The sequence below is a fragment of the Plasmodium falciparum genome (genome assembly GCF_000002765.6).
Source record: "Plasmodium falciparum 3D7 genome assembly, chromosome: 9".
NCBI lineage: Eukaryota > Apicomplexa > Aconoidasida > Haemosporida > Plasmodiidae > Plasmodium > Plasmodium falciparum.
Window position 1 is genome coordinate 883,446 of NC_004330.2, and position 17,791 is coordinate 901,236.

Genomic DNA, 17,791 nt, shown 5'->3' on the forward strand with positions numbered 1-17,791 from the left:
TATACATATATAATTATATAATGCTTACAAAAAAAAAAAAAAAAAAAAAAATGTACATGATATAGGCAACTAAACAATACCATCATGCACATAAACACTTAATTGTAATTCATCTTTTTGCAAATCAAGTTCATCGAATTTACAAAAATTATAACAATTCTGATAATATTCTTTTGACAAATATGTAAAGGGTCCTCTAACAATACCATTAAGAGAAAAGCATATATATTCATCGAGCAAGGAATACTTTTCAAGTTGTTTCAAGCCAATACTTACATAGCTGAAAAGTGTTAAAAAAAATATAAATTAAATATAAAAATAAAGATATTATATAAATATATATATATGTATATATGTATGTATGTATGTATACACGTTATGTGAATGCTTCATTTTATTTCTATATTTTTTTTTTTTCCCATATTGATTAAACTTCAATTTATGTACATATGACATATGACAACTTTGTTCAGATATAATATATTACAGTCCTGTACGATTTTTTTTTTTAAACTTACTTTTTTTTTGAGGACTTATGTCCATCTATCCATATTTTCAATTTGAATGATTTTTTCCCTGCGAAGGTAAAGGCGGAAGTAGTCAAAGGAATGTTTCCCATTTCTCGGAATCTCCAAAATAGTTTCTAAAAAATAAAATGTAAATATACATAAGTGTAATGAATTTAAGATCAAGCACACATATTAATATTAATATATATATATATATATATATGTGAGAATATTTTTATGTGTGTATATAATTTCCCTTTATACCTCTTGAACGTTCCGTATTGTCCATATAACCTTATAATTATGTATGTGAAGTGAATCAACCTTGTTTATATTACTTATAGTAAAGGCATCTGTGATTTTTTTTTTCAAAGTATAATCTTTGTCTATATTCATATATAAATACTTATTATTATTCATGTTAATATAATATTCTAAATAATGATTCATTTTTATTTTATCATCTGTGATTTTATCATACTTTTGAATTATATCATCTATTTTGATAAGGTCATATTTGGTTTTATTATCAACATTGTTTTTATATTTATATAAATAATAATAAATTAAATTTAAAATTTTAGACTTGTTATATTTTTCTACATGATCTATTTGAAAGAAATTATAGAAATTATAAAAATTAAATAACGGCATATTTACAAAAACATTTTTTAAAGAATCTCTTCTTAATATATATTTATCTTTTAATTGTTTGTTTAATATATATTCATGAATAGTATCTATAGAAACTTTTTTTTTATATGTATATACTTTTCTATTATATTTTCCAATATGCATATTTTTTTTCAATTTTTTTAATTTTTTTTTTTTCTTTGTTGTTTTCCCTTCTTCCTTTTTACTTAATGTTTCTACATCTTTCTTTTCTACATTTTCTAAATCATTATATTTATCATCTTCAGTATTTTCATTATTCCTTATATCATTGTCACTTGTTATATTTTCCGGTTCTTCTAATATATAGTTTTGCTGTTCTTCTAATATATATTTTTTTTGTTCTTCTAATATATATTTTTGTTGTTCTTCTAATATATATTTTTGTTGTTCTTGTTGTTCTTCTTTTTTCTCTCCTAATAATATATTCTCCTTTTTTTTTCCCTCATTAAATAATGGATCATTTTCTTTCATATTAATATCAACCTTATTATTAAATGAATTATTCGATGGATTTTTCATCTTCTCTTCAATATAATCAAATACAGAATATTTTTCTTTATCGTCGAAAACATTTTCTTCTTTTCCTTCATTTTTTCTTTTAAGTTTATAGAATTTAAGTAATTTCCTCCTTGCTAATTTTTTGTTGACTTTCTTTTTTGGTTCTTCATCTTGTTTACCTTTTTTTTTTTTCTTCTTCTTTTTCTTTTTTCTTCTCACATGACCAGGAATACTTTTTACCATTGATTGATCTTTTAACTTTCTAAAAATCAGATGAAGTTCAAAGTTGGAAAGTTTCTTAACTCGATCAATAATGTTGATATTTTTTATATAATTATTTTTATTTAAAAAGAAAAAACAATTATTTTTACTTCCAAAGGAATTATGAGTAAAACAAAAATAGCATATAAACTTGTTAATATAAAATAAAAGAATCAAATTAATAACACATTTTTTCAAATCCATTTATATGTATACAAACATATAAATATAAATGTATTATTTGTTTTTTTTTCTTTTTCTTTTCTTTCTTCTTTTTCTTTCTTTTTTCATCTATTTAAGTAATAATATAAATATTTTATCCAATTAATATGGTTATGTGATGACAAAACTTTTATAAATTTCAAAAAAAAAATAAGAAAAAGGAGTTAATTATAAAAAAATGAGTAATAAGAATGTTTTCATTTTTTTTTTTTTTTTTTAAATTATACATAAAATTAATAAAAAAAATTATAACAAAATGAATATGAATGACAAAACAAAAATAAAATTAAATTAAAAGGAATATAAAATATACATTAATTTAATTTTAATTTTATTATTTTTTTTTTCTTATTAAATGAGAAAAAAAAAAAAAAAAAAAATTGAAAGTACACAAATGGGGTATTATAATAAAATAAGTATATTATAATATTATATTATATATAAATGTATAATATTAGAGATACATTTTTTTTCTATTAACTTTCATATCAGGTCGAATTACAAATTCGTACATTTTCTCCTTATCATTAATTAGCCCATCCTGCAAAAAATAACATTAAAATGTATAAAAAAAAAAAAAAAAAAAATATTATATATATATTATATATATATATATTTATATTTATGTACACAAGTTGATCTTTAAAAAAAACAATTATAATAAATAAATATAAAATAAATATATTAACAATATATTTAACAATGTATAATATTCTTAATATGTATCTTAAACAAAAAAAAAAGTGTACCTTAAGACTTAGTAGTTGTAGGGTAAATCCTGGACCTATTTCACTCAAATTACATTTTTTCTTATCAACAAAATTGTATCTATAAAAAAAAAAAATACGCATATATAATATATATATATATATATATATATATATATATATATGTGTGTGTGTATGATATGACCTTAAAAAAATATATGTATTTTTTTTTTTTTCCAATATAAACTTACTTATAATGACGAAAAAATATAAAATCTCTTTGATTATAAAAAACTACAACTTTTTGTGATTTATATTCTGGCTTGAATGGTACTAGCGTATGTAATTGTCTCTTAATTCTCTCTCCGATAAAAGTATTAAAATTTGTTATATATACTTCAGGAGCTAGGGTTGTTATTTCGATATTAGATTTTTGTTTATGTGCATAAAAAATATTGCTTAAGGAATATTTGGCAGTGGGTCCATTTGGTAAAGTACATATGAACATATTTTTTGGATGATGATCAATACCTTCTTCTATTAAAATAAAAGTAGAAAATTGATTTTGTATAGAATTGTTAAGTAGGTATTCTATAGAATTATCTAATCTGGGTTCATAAAATATATGAGGAAATGTTAATGATAATTCTTTCATAAATAATATAGTATTTTTTGAAGGTCTTTTTATTGACGTTATAATTATATTTGGTTCTTTTTGATTTTTAAAATAATCACTAAATTCATCTATACAATTTTCATTTAATAAAAATTTTTCATTCTCTAAAGATATTTTATTGTCATCAAAAATTGATAACCTTTCAATTGTCTTAGGTAGCTTTTTTTCAACTGGAATATTTAAAGCTTTTTTATTTCTTATCTCCTCTTTCTTTTGTTTACGTAATACTAATTTTTTAATATATGCCTTACCTTTTAAAGCATTTTTTCTATTCTTATTTTTCACAAATCTTGATAATGTATTATATTTCTCAATGTCAATATTTTCTATCTCCCCTATGGAGAAACGTTTCTCCTTGGTCATATATCTTAACTTTTTCTTTTCTTTCTTATTCATTATTTTTCAATGAAAAGGATTATATATATATATATATATATTTATATATATATATATTGATGTATTTTATTACATACGACTTATTATAATTCTTTTAAAATGTCTCCTTAATATGAACATAAGAATGTTACATAATATTACTTAAAATGAACATATACTTTATTTAATATATATTCACTTATGTTCATGTGAATATTCATACAATAGAAATATCTAAAATAATATAATACTATATTATATAATTTACATATATTTCAAATGTAGAAATTATAATTATAACTTCCACAAAATAATAAGAACGTTTATAAAAATAAAAATATTATATTATATCTCATAATAGATAAACGGATGAAAAAGCGTTAATAATACCTCTTTAGTTAAAAAAAAAAAAAAAAAAGGAGGCAACTTTTAGCTTGTTCAGATTAAATACATTTATTCATTATAAATATATATATATATATATATATATATATTAAAAAGTAATAAATAATAAATAATAAAATTTTCATAAAATAATTTTATTATTTTTACAAAATATTACTCTTTTCCATAAATTTTCAATTATATATATATTATATTTTAATGAACGTTGAAAAAAAAAATTATAAAAAAAAAACAGCATAATAAAAAATTCGATGCAATATTATATACGGGTCATAACAGTTTTGTATATATATACATAATATATTATTATATATGTATATATTTAAAAGGATAGTATATATATATATATATATATATATATATATAAATATTTATACAAATTATATGAATTATATATATATAATATAAATATATATATTTCATTTTGTTTTATTTTTCTCCTGGTAAAATATTATGTTGCATTCTATTAATAAAGAAAAAAAAAAAAAAAAAAAAAGTTCATAAAAAATTTATTATATATTTTTAAATAATCATTGATTAATCTTATAAATAAGAAATATATAATAAATATATAAATTGTTTTTAATAATAATTAAAGAAAATTAATTCGTAAGGAAAGAGATATATAATATTAATTATAATGTATTAACATATCAATGAACAGAAATTAGAAAAAAAAAAAAAAAAAAAAAAAAATATATATTATATATATATATATATAAAGAACATATTTTATTTGTATTTATTACATATACATATTAATTTAGAGAGTATATAAAAGCAAAATGCTTAACCTCAGCAGCTTATTAATATCCAAGAAGAACGTCAAGGATGATGGGAATAATTCCTCAGAAAATGAGGTAGGCGGAAATAATGATGTTTCATCGTTAAACAATGATTGTGTTAAAATCAAGTTAATTAATATGCAAGAATATAAAACAAAAAAATTGTTAGATGAACGTAAGAATGTAAATGTTTGGAGTGCAAATAATAAAAAAGATAATGATAAGAAAGAAAAGAAAAAAGAGAAAAAAAATGAACAGCCAAAGAAAAAAGAATCAGTAGTCACAAAGCCAAAAGCAGTAGGTGAAAATGATACAAAAAAAATTGAAAATAAAGATATAGAAAATAAAAATGTAACTCCCAAAAAATTATTTGTACCCTCAGCAATTAAACAACAACAACAAAAAGAAGCTTTAAAAAATAAACAAACTCCTAAAAAAGAAGAAGAATTATTCCCCGATTTAATACAATCAAAAAAATCTAATAAAACCGAAAAAGAGAAGAAAAAAACACAACCTGCAAAAAAAAGTAAAAAAGAAAAAGCAGATAAAAAAGTACAGGAATCTACGAAAGAACAAGAAAATGAATTTCCACAAATTGAAGAAATTGAAAAAATTCATTTTAACATTTTTGATTTTATTGATATGGAAAAACAAACATACGAACATATAGTTAGAAATTCAGAAAAGGTATTACAGAAGTATAAAAACAGGAGCAAATTTGTAGATTCAATGATTATGTGTAACTAAAGAAGTGGAAAATATACTCCACATATATATATGTGGACAATTAATATATTTTTTTTTTTTTTTTAATGAATATATTTATATATGTTTATTCCTACCCAATTTGTTTTGTTCATTATACAAAATTACCTTTTTAAATTTTTAACTTTTTTATAAACTTTTATATTTTTTTTTTAAATGTGACATTATATATTTATATATATATATATATATATTATATATATTTTTAAAATAGCATCTAACTCTCACTTTTGAGATGTTTACTTATAATCATAAATATATATAATATATACAAAATATATATTCCTCTTTTTTCTTTTTCCTTTTTTTAATATGTATTATCATTTAAAAATTAATAATATATTTAATTGCTTACAAATAATTAAATAAAAAAAATATAACACTAAAAAAATTAAGTTTTTAAATTAAAAATATTGTATGCGTCTGTCTTTTTTTCCTTATTACTTCAATGAAATGCTATATAATAAAATGTAATAATATTATATATATATATGTGCTCCTAAAAAATGCGGACGAAATAAACATATATACATTATATATATATATATATTATATTAGTGAAAAAGAGATACATACATCATATGTCCTCATTATGTGTATACACTTTTATATTAATGTGAATATTGTAACTTTATTACAAGTATGCATTCAAGAAAAACAAAATAATAATAAATAAATAAATAAGTTATAAATTATAAAATAAATAAAATTAACTTATAAGAGAAAAAAAAAAATGAAATCCAATTTAGATAAAAAGAAAAAAAAAAAAGTTCAAGGCATTACAGGGGATGTAAAAGTTACATCAACGGAAGATGCAGAAAACGACAAAAGGAAAGCATCCATAAAAAATAATGTAGTAAAAGATAAATATAAAAATATTTATGTATATATTTATTTGTGTATATATATATATATATATATATATATATATATATAATACTTCCCTTTATGTAGAAAAACGAGACGTTCAGTCGATTTTTATTTCCTAAGAATCCAAGGGCATTTACCAACCTTGTAGAATATTCTTTCTCAAATGAACAATTTGTGACAATAGAAAATATTGACCACACCGTTTTTCATCTAGATATAAAATCGTTAGAAAAAAAAAAATAATAATAAAATAAAACATATATATATATATATATATATGTATATATTTACACATATACAAAAAAATAATATATATGTTCCTGTTTATAATGTAGCTGTTTGGTAAGGAAAGACAGTGACGAAGGAAAGAAACAAATGGAATTAATAAAAAAAAAAATTGAAAAAGCAAATGCTTTTACTCTTCTAAAAGATAACGGTTAATTAGATACCTAGAAAATATATCACATTAATACATACATACATACATATATATATATATATATATATATATATATATATATATATATTCATTTAATTTTCCAGATTATATTTATCATAAGCCTAAAAATTGTTTTGATTATATTGATAGATATTCCCAAACAGTGCCAAGATCATTTAAGTACAAAAAAAATATAATTTTTTTTTCTTCTCCATATTTCAAAAAAGGGGAAACAATAAATATTACATAATATAATATAATATTCTTTTTTTTTTTTTTTTTTTTTAAAGAGATGAATGTACTAAAACTGAACCACAAGAAATAAACGAAATATGTGACACAGGTTGGGATAATAAAAAATATATATATATATATATATATATGTATGTATATTTTCCATTTTTGAGATTTCATTTTTTTATATTTTTTTTGTTTAGTTTCACAGTCAATAATATACGATGCATATCTGCATGAATTTCAAAAAATTTCAAATGGAGCAGACGGAAATGTAAGAAATAAAAAGAAAAAATATATAATTGAATATATATATATATATATATATATATATATTTATATTTATATTTATATTTATATTTATATTTATATTTGTGTGTATATATTCTTTTTTAGGACAAGGAAAAATATAACAATGATAAGAAAGACAATGATGATAAAAGCAAAAAGAATAATTCTTTAAGCATGGGCTTACTTTCTGATCATGCATCAAGCTCATATTCAGGAGAGTGCTCAGATGATGACAAGATAGGGGGTATTTTATTTTCTTCTGAATCCTCATGTAGTAACAAAACATATATGTTTAGTGATAATGATGAGTTTGAGAATTATAAGGAGAACTATGAAGATGGTAGTGATGATTATATGGATTATGATGATAATAATTATGAAGATTATGATGATGAGGATAATAATGATAATGATGATTATAATGATGGTAATATATATGATAACGATAAAAATGTAGAAATACATAAAAGTAGTATAAAAAATGAAAAGGATAATTATGATAGTAATATGATTGAAGAATATAATAAAGAAGAGGAATATAAAGATTGTTCATACGTTGATGAAAAATTAAAGAAAAATAAAAACCATTTAGATAAATTAAATAAAAATAATGAGACTAGAAAAACAAAACAAATGAGAAAAGGGGATAAAAAAAAAAGAATAAAAAAAGAATCTATAAGTGGAAAACATGAATTATATTTTATAAATTATAAAGATATTAATGAACAACAACATAAACAATTAAATTTTATATATCATGATAATAATATAAAAAAGAATGATAAAAAAATATTATATAAAAAGAATTTTTTAAAAACATTAAAATTAATGGATAGAATATATAATAAAAATAATGAAGAAGAAATATATTTATGTTATAAAAATAAAAATAATAAAAATATTTTAACAAAATTATGGATTTTTTCATTAAATATATATCAATTAGTTGTAACAGATATAAAATTCCATCCATTGTATGAGGATTTATTTGCTATATCTTTTAAAAATAATGATTTTAAAATAAATATGGGAATATTATGTTGTTTTACATTTAAAAATACAAAAAATCCTGAACATTTTCTTAAAACAAATTTTCATATACATTCTATTGAATGGTCTACTATAAATACATCTATAATAATTGTTGGTTTGTCGAATGGAAATATATGTATATATGATTTAAAAAAAAATAAAAAAGAATCTTTAATTTTTGAAAGTAATTTTAAAGAATTATATAATAGAGATATTATTTCACAAATCATATTTCACCCTCAAATAAAAATATTTTATTCTGTCTCATATGATGGATATATATATCAGTGGAAATATAATCATAAATTTACAGTGGGAGAAAAATTATTAACTCTAGAAAAAGATATTGATGATTATAATAATACATTAAATATAATACATACACAATCTATTACATGTATAGATTTTAATCCTTTTAAAATCAATTTATTCCTTATAGGAACTAATAAAGGAAAAATATATCTATACTCAAGTACATATTCAGATCATTACTTAAATATATATAATGAGCATACTATGTCGATAAATTCTTTATCTTATAACAAATTTAAAAGGGACATTTTTATATCTTCTTCTTATGACTGGACAATAAGAATATGGACCCAAAGCAGGAAAACATCCTTAATAATATTTGATATCAAGGAGGTACAAAATAAATAAATAAATAAATAAATATATATATATATATATATGTGTACTAAATAATTTTATGTATTATTTTATTTTATTTCATTTCATTTCATTTTAGTGCGTATATGATGTTAAGTGGTCTCCTTCTTTATCCACCTGCTTTTTTGTTATAAGCTCCAATGGAACCGGCAAATTACACATATATGATTTAAGCATAGACATAAATAAAGAAATAATTTGTGAAATTATAACAAAAAAAAGGAAATTAAGAAAACTTTGTGTAAATAAATTCAATGAAGTTATATTAATAGGAGAAGAAAATGGATACATTTATTCATATAAAATATCTTATTCATTTAATCCCTGTTATATGGATTATTTAAAAGGTAAGCGTAATCAATACTTTCAAATTGAAATTATGGATTCCTTCTTAAGCAAAGTCAAATGAAACCAAAAAAATAAAATATGCACAATATATATATATATATATATATATATATATATATGTCAATGTTTATACAATATATATTATATGTACAAGGAAATATATACCACTTTTAATCGTACTGATTATAATTAATATTAATCTTAAGAAGATTATTAATACATACATATAATAATAATAATTATTATTGTCACTTTTATTATTATTATAATTTTTTTTTTTTTTAATGTAATAAATACTTTGTCCAAAAGTGTCAAAATTAAAAAAATAAGATAAATAAATAAACATATATATATATATATATAAATATTTTTTTTTTTTACACCTTCTCTTTTATATATATATATATATATATATATATAGACATTTATATTTTTATTTTCACAATAAATAAATTCCATGTTATCATATATATTTTTTTTTATCTTTTTCGTTTTATTATTATCCTAATTACAATAAAATATAATATAAACTTAATATTATTCTTAAACAAATAGTACTATATTTTCTTATCACATTAAATATACTTATACTCATAAAATGATATGGATCCTCATTCACTTTATAAAATAACATACGACAATACGCACACATATATGTACATATTGTATATATATATATGTATATATGATAAAATACGTTATAGTTAAAATATTTTTTAAATCAAGGAATTTCTTTAGATTTACGAAAAAAAAAAAAAAAAAAAAAAAAAAAAAAACGCTTCATTATTTTTTATTTTTTTTATGAGATGTAATATAACAATGTGCTTTTTAAAAATAAAAATATTTGTTTCGATACTATTCGTTTTATACTGCTTATTTTATATGTGACAGAATATATATATATAACATTATTTAAGCATTTTGATGTAATAAAAATAAGTACAATATTTTATATATAGAACAATAAAAATGGAACCCTATGAACGTCATATAAAATAAATAACTTATATAATAAATAAACTTCTTCAAATATTTAACCACACTTCTATTTTTTTAAACGGTGAAATATAAATATTATATATATATATATATATATATAATATATATACATATTTTATATTGATGTATTCATGTGAATTCAAAAAATATATTTTCTAAAATAAAAATGATATAAAATATTTTTACATTTTTTTTTTTTTTTAACAATATATCATAAAAATTGTATTTATAATATTATATAAATATATAACATTTTTATATAAGAAAAGAGCAGCATGACTAATATGTTTTATTATTCTAACATAAATTAAAAAATATATAATAATATATATAATAATATATATATATTATATTATAATATATATATATATTATATATATTATATATATGTATTATATATACAAATTATGATATATATGTATATTTAAAAATAAAAATATTATTGACGATGTACTTCTATTCATAAGTATATAAACAATTGAGTACATCCTTAAAAATAAAATATATTTTATATGTTTAATACATATATATTGTATATTAAAAATATATATAAAATAATTATTATATTTATAAGATATTAACAATACATTAAAATAAAAAAAAACTATTATTATATATATAATATATATAATATATAATATATTTCATTTATTTTATTTACATTATTTCTTATGTAGTTCTTTTTTAATTTAAAAAAACTGAAATGTTTTTTTTTTTCCTCATTTATTTTTATATATAGATAAAAAATAAACAAAATAAACATTTGTATATTTTCTTGAAATATAAAATAAGTATGTATTCATAAAAAAATATCAAGAAGAATAAAAAAAAATAATATAGTAAAATATATGATATGAAAATATTTAAGAGAATATATGTATTATTTTATTATTATGTAATAATATATATATATATATATATAGAAATAATATTATTGTTATATATTTATATATGTATGCTTATATTTTTTACAATTTTTTTTTTTTTTTTTTTTTTTTATTTATAATTGAATTATTTATTTGAATATTTGTTGAGAACTATAACAGCTTTTTATATGTAACATTAAATTGATAAATAAAGAAGTAAATATAAATAATATATTGTAATATATATATATATAAGATTAATTAGAAAAATTAGAATATATTGTCATATATATTTATATATATATAACATTATTACATACGTCCTATAAGAATAATATAAACAATGGCCGAAGAAAGGAATACAATAAAGATAAAAATAAAAAGCATAAACAATGAAGAATATGAACTAAATGTAAAAGATGATATGAATATAGAAGAATTAAAAAGTATAATTGCTGAAAAGAGAAATGTTAATATAAACGATATAAGATTAATATATCAAGGACAATGTTTATTAAATGAAAAAAAATTATATGATTATAATATACAGAATGATCATATAATACATTTAGTTGTTAGAAAAAAGGATAATAATACAAACAATAATAATAATAATAGTAATAATAATGCAGAACATGTTAATGATAATATGAACAATAATAGGACTTATGAACATGTGAATGAACCATTAAATTTTAATTTTATACCTAATATGAATCAGCCAAATAATGGAAACCAAGCAAATAATAATAATATACCAAACAGTTCATCTATACCATTTTATTTTACGCATATGAGATTATCAAGAAATGATAATATGGAAAATGATTTGATGGGACAAAATAATATATGCTCATTATTAAATGATATAATGAGTCAAGTTAATATAAACCCAAATTTTATTTATGGAGCAGCAGCTGCTGCAGCTACTAGTGCAGCAAATGCACATGAAAATATATTTACTAATATGATGAACCAGAATATGACAGATATGAATATGAATTCTAATCAGAGAAGGGAAAACACCGGAGAAAAGAACAATACAACAACAACTAATAATAATAATAATAATAATAATAATAATAATAATAGTGGTTATAATAATAATAATAGTGGTTATAATAATAATAATAGTGGTCATTATAATATTTATGAAGAAGAAAAGAACCAACATAAACAAAATACAGAAACTTCACTAAACAAAGACAATCGTGGAAGTAGTAATAGTACATCCAATTTTATTCAAAACGGAAAGAAAGATAATAAACAAAGAAATGTAAAAGAAGAAGAAATTCTAGAAGAAGAAAAATCTACCAATCAACGAGATTATTATAAAGATAACAAAAACGATACAAAAATTTATGATGAAGAACAAGATGATAAACACAAAGATAATTTCCATAATAAGAACTCTGTTGACCTACATAGAAACAAATATGAGAGAGATGATACAAAATATGAGAGTGATGAAAAAAAATATAAAAGTGATGAGAAAAAATTAGAAAATTATGATGAAAAAGAAAATTTAGAAAAAAAACAAAAAAGAAAAAATAAAGTTAATGATAAAAAAATATATCAAAAAAATGAAATACGTGCAAAACATGAATACAATTCGAATAATTCTGGAAGTAGTTCAGATGGGAAAAAATCAAATAGTTCATATTCAGCTTTGTATACTAGTAATAATGAAGAGGAACAGGAAGATGAAGATGAAGATGAAAATGAAGATGAAGATGAAAATGAAGATGAAGATGAAAATGAAGATGAAGATGAGGAAGATGTAGAAAATGAACAAAATAAAAAATATAATGATCTGAAAAAAAAAAAAAAAATAAAAATCACAAATAAACATAAAAAGAAAAAATATTATGATTCCAATAGTAGCATATCTCCTAATGAAGATGCTTATGTTGAAAGAATTAGAAGAGATGATCGATTCAGAAATGAATATGATAATTTATTAGAACCAAATTTTCATTATCCATATATGTATAATATGAACCCAATGAATCATGTAAATAATATGAATATGGTAGGTCCATATCAAGCACCACATAAATTCGTTCATAATAATAATTTCAGCAAATATACGTATCCATTCATAGGAGCTCCTACAATAATAAAAGACTTGAAGAATGAAAGGAATAAAAAGAAGAAAAGTAAACATATTTATCAAAGAGATGACGTCAGCGAAATATGTGATAATGAGAAAGATATTAAATTAGAGGATTATTTAAAAAGTAAAGAGATGAAAAAAAAGAAAAAAGATGAAAAAAAAAGCAAAGAGAAAAATGAAAACAAAAAAAAAGATAATATCAAAGATAATATGAAAAATAAAAAACATAGAGAACATTTTATGAAAAATATATACAATAACAATACAGTAGATCTTAATAATAGTAATAATATATATAATCCAAATATAGCTACATCAAAAAATATTGTGGATATGTCGAATTTAATAAAAAATTCGAATGAATGTTATTCTGGAGGTATAGAGGATAGCTATTTTTCAAAAAATAATTATGCTAATATCGTACCATTTAATGATATAGAAAGAAATAACCAATTGATTAGAAACGATTCATTAAGAAGAAATTCAAGAATTGTTTTTAATGATGAAAATATAGAAGATGGAGATTATTTATCATCAGAAAACTCAGTGTCTGCAAATATGAGATCTATACAAATGACTAGTAATAATAGAAGAAATAGTGCTATAAGAAGAAGTCATATGAAATGTTTAAATGATGTTAATGATTCTGAATATAACAATGTTGAAATAAATATTCCTTGGAGAGTTATAGAACAATTATTATTATTATTAGAAGAAGAAACAGGATATAGAAGACCAGATTTATCATCATATATACATTCCTATTATAATTCTAATTCTATATATGTATTTTTTTATTTGTTTGTGCATATTAATAATATAATTAATAGTATTATAATACAATTTAATCATGCAAATATACTTAATAATGATATAACTATGGCATCTTTTTCGAGAATTAGTTTAATTTTATCCTTAGCATCGGTTATATTTTCTAGATTATCAAATTTTTTCTATGTTTTTTATGATAATTTCTATTATCAAAATTTTACGAATTCATATAATAGATATCCAGGATCTATAAATCATGAATTCTTGAGACAAATAAGAAATTTGTATTTTTCTAATAACAACAATAATCGTATGCATAATAATATGAATACTAATTTTTATAGTTATAATAATGATCCTATATATAGAAATAATAATATGCATGGTATGAATCAACCTATTAATAATAATAATAATTATTATTATCCTAATCAATTTTTTAGAAATAGCACATATCATAATAGTACTAGTAATATGAATATAAATGCTGATATGTATGGTAGTACAAATAATGTTAATAATAATGCGAATCGAAATAATTATTATCCTCTACCATATGATATAAGAAATAGTGCGAATCGTACCAACTTACAACAAGAATTTGAAGATTATTATAAAAACTTTTTACCATACGTTTCTGATAATAAAAATATGATCCTTAGAAGAGATTATTCAGTAAGTCACAAAGAAGGAGGAAATAATTATCATATCAATGGAAAAGAAGATAATTATAGAAGTAGTAGAGCTCACAAATTATCAAATCATGATAATTATATGGAAAGATATAAAACACGAGGTAAACAAAGTATGCATGATAACATCAATGAAAATGATCACAACAATGAATATAATAATAATAATAATAATAATAATAATGAATATGATAATAATAATAATAACCCTTTTGTGCAGTTAGATAAACAAGGAGGAAAACGTTTATCACATAAAAGCCATAAAAAAACAAATGATGATAATGATAAAGACAAAAAAAAAAAAAATCATCATAAAAAAAAAAGTTCAAATGAAAATAATTTATTTAAAGATACTAATTCTTATAAAAGTAAAAGTGCAAGCCATAGTTTTAGTGATGCAACAAGTAGTCATCAAGAAAAACAAGAAAAAAAGAATAATCTGCATAATGAAAATGCATCAAATAAATTAAACGAAAATACAGGTAATGATGCAGATCATATACAAAATGAAGATAATAAAATGTCTAGTCAAAATAACGAAATAATTAATAATAATAAAAATGATACAAATGTTGAAGAGAAAGGAAATGTAAATGATGACTTTGTAAATGATAATTTCATTTATTATGATAGTAATATAGATGATATATATGACAAATCTGATGAAGAAAAAGAAAGACAATTACAAAAAGGAGAAAATAACAAAGGTTATGTAGTAGAACCCGACGATGATGATGATTATGATAATAATAATGATAATAATAATAATGATAATAATAATAATAATAATATGAATAGTTATGAAGAAAGACAAAACACACCTATTAATGCAGGCTTAAATATAGTAAATAATATTATAAATAATCAATATGATAATGTAAATATTATTGAAAATCAAAGTGACATATCTCAACCCCCTATGCCAAATATTAATTTTTCAAGCCTTTTGAATAGTGTACAAAACCATATGGCTAATAATGACATTAATGAGGAGCAGCCAAATGATAAGGTATGAAATAAAAAAAAAAAAATTTATGGACATTGAAATGTAAATGTATGGATCATCTTTTTTTTTTTTTTTATACAATGGATTTTCTTTTTTATTTTGATTACATATTAATATAAAATATATATATATATATAAATATATGTGTGTATGTTTATATTTATTTATTTAACAGTTTGAAGGAGTTCCCGATGAAGTAAAAGAGAGATACACAAACTGGGTTGAGAATTCTCACATTTTTTCGGGACAGGTAATATATATATTAAAATATATATTATGCATTTATTAACATGCATATATATATATATATATATATATATATATATTTTTTTCCTTTAGATGATAAAAATTTGTAGGAACAAGAGGCCATTGAGCAATGCATACGTTGGAAGTAATGCTTCAAAGGATAATATATCGTATAGTAATTTCTTACCCTTTTTATGGAAAAAAAATATGAGTTCATTAAATGTTGAATATGATTTGGAAATAACTGATGAATTATTAAATGCCTTTGATTTTCACGTACTTGAATTTATAAAAAAATCTATTAAGAATAATGAAGATTATAAAAGTGAGAAATTTAAATATCCAAATCTTTCTCTTTGTGAAGAATTATTTGAAGAAATGGAACAAAATAAGGACAACTGAAAATACAAAAGCATTTAAACATGGACATAGTTATATATATATATATATATATATATATATATTATATATATGTTTTATTGATTTATATATATATTACATTTTTGTATTGTGTGTCATATTATCGTATAAATAAAAATTTAACAACATATAACAAGATGCTATTTGTTTTATTTTTTTATTTTTTTACTAACACATTGAAAAAATAACTTGACCGAAATTAAAAAAAAAATGAAACAACACATATATAAATAAATATATTTAAAAAAAAAATATATATATATATATATATATATATATATGTTTTTTTTTTTTTATTTTAATTTATCTCGTGTATCTTGTGAATTAAAAAGGTTCTTACGATTTATGCATAAATATACGTATAGGAATAAAAAATTCATAAATTTTATTTTCATATGACTCTATCATATATCAAGGAACATGGACATATATTTTAATAATTAATATATGTACTGATAAATAACATATACATATATATATATATATATATTTATGTATATTTTCTTTTTTTTATAAAAAAACTATGCTTTTTAAAGAATCACATTTTGTATTATCACATAAAATATATTTATATTTGTAAAATTTCAAAGAGAACTATATAAATTAAAAAATACATTGCAATTATATAATATATATATAAATAATCCATTTATTTGTCTCTTTAAAAAAAAAAAAAAATTAAGATAATTTTTAATTTTTCCTATTTTAACATGTTTTTATATTTATTTATATATTCAAATAAAAAAAAAAATAATAAATAAATAAATAAATAAATAAATAAAATAAGGGATAATGTTTTATAACGAGTATATTTACAAGTTACAGAATATCACACATAAATTATATGTATATAAATACATATATTAATTTACTTACATTTATTAATTTCCCTTATTCTTTTTTTAAATTTAAAA

At 19.3% G+C, this 17,791-nt stretch overlaps 5 protein-coding genes across 5 annotated transcripts; 3 read left to right on the top strand and 2 right to left on the bottom strand.

Annotated features, from left to right (window-relative positions):
• Positions 1–69: 69 nt before the first annotated feature.
• Positions 70–2,147, bottom strand: PF3D7_0921700 (conserved protein, unknown function; the record flags this gene model as incomplete). The annotated part of the gene is made up of 3 exons (XM_001352052.1): positions 70–280; positions 519–643; positions 774–2,147. 3 exons carry the CDS (start codon positions 2,145–2,147, stop codon positions 70–72), a joined length of 1,710 nt encoding a protein of 569 aa, XP_001352088.1.
• Positions 2,148–2,619: 472 nt separating this feature from the next.
• PF3D7_0921800 (ribosome production factor 1, putative) lies at positions 2,620–3,944 on the bottom strand (the record flags this gene model as incomplete). The annotated part of the gene is made up of 3 exons (XM_002808899.1): positions 2,620–2,706; positions 2,915–2,993; positions 3,124–3,944. The coding sequence occupies 3 exons, from the start codon at positions 3,942–3,944 to the stop codon at positions 2,620–2,622; spliced, it is 987 nt and encodes a 328-aa protein (XP_002808945.1).
• A 1,169-nt stretch (positions 3,945–5,113) lies between these two features.
• Positions 5,114–5,860, top strand: PF3D7_0921900 (conserved Plasmodium protein, unknown function; the record flags this gene model as incomplete). The annotated part of the gene is made up of 1 exon (XM_001352054.1): positions 5,114–5,860. The coding sequence occupies one exon, from the start codon at positions 5,114–5,116 to the stop codon at positions 5,858–5,860; it is 747 nt and encodes a 248-aa protein (XP_001352090.1).
• A 751-nt stretch (positions 5,861–6,611) lies between these two features.
• Positions 6,612–9,822, top strand: PF3D7_0922000 (dynein intermediate chain, putative; the record flags this gene model as incomplete). Its single annotated transcript, XM_001352055.1, has 8 exons — positions 6,612–6,731; positions 6,833–6,972; positions 7,084–7,184; positions 7,292–7,367; positions 7,478–7,530; positions 7,625–7,695; positions 7,818–9,389; positions 9,493–9,822. 8 exons carry the CDS (start codon positions 6,612–6,614, stop codon positions 9,820–9,822), a joined length of 2,463 nt encoding a protein of 820 aa, XP_001352091.1.
• A 2,147-nt stretch (positions 9,823–11,969) lies between these two features.
• Positions 11,970–16,859, top strand: PF3D7_0922100 (ubiquitin-like protein, putative; the record flags this gene model as incomplete). Its single annotated transcript, XM_001352056.1, has 3 exons — positions 11,970–16,214; positions 16,387–16,461; positions 16,551–16,859. The coding sequence occupies 3 exons, from the start codon at positions 11,970–11,972 to the stop codon at positions 16,857–16,859; spliced, it is 4,629 nt and encodes a 1,542-aa protein (XP_001352092.1).
• Positions 16,860–17,791: the final 932 nt, after the last annotated feature.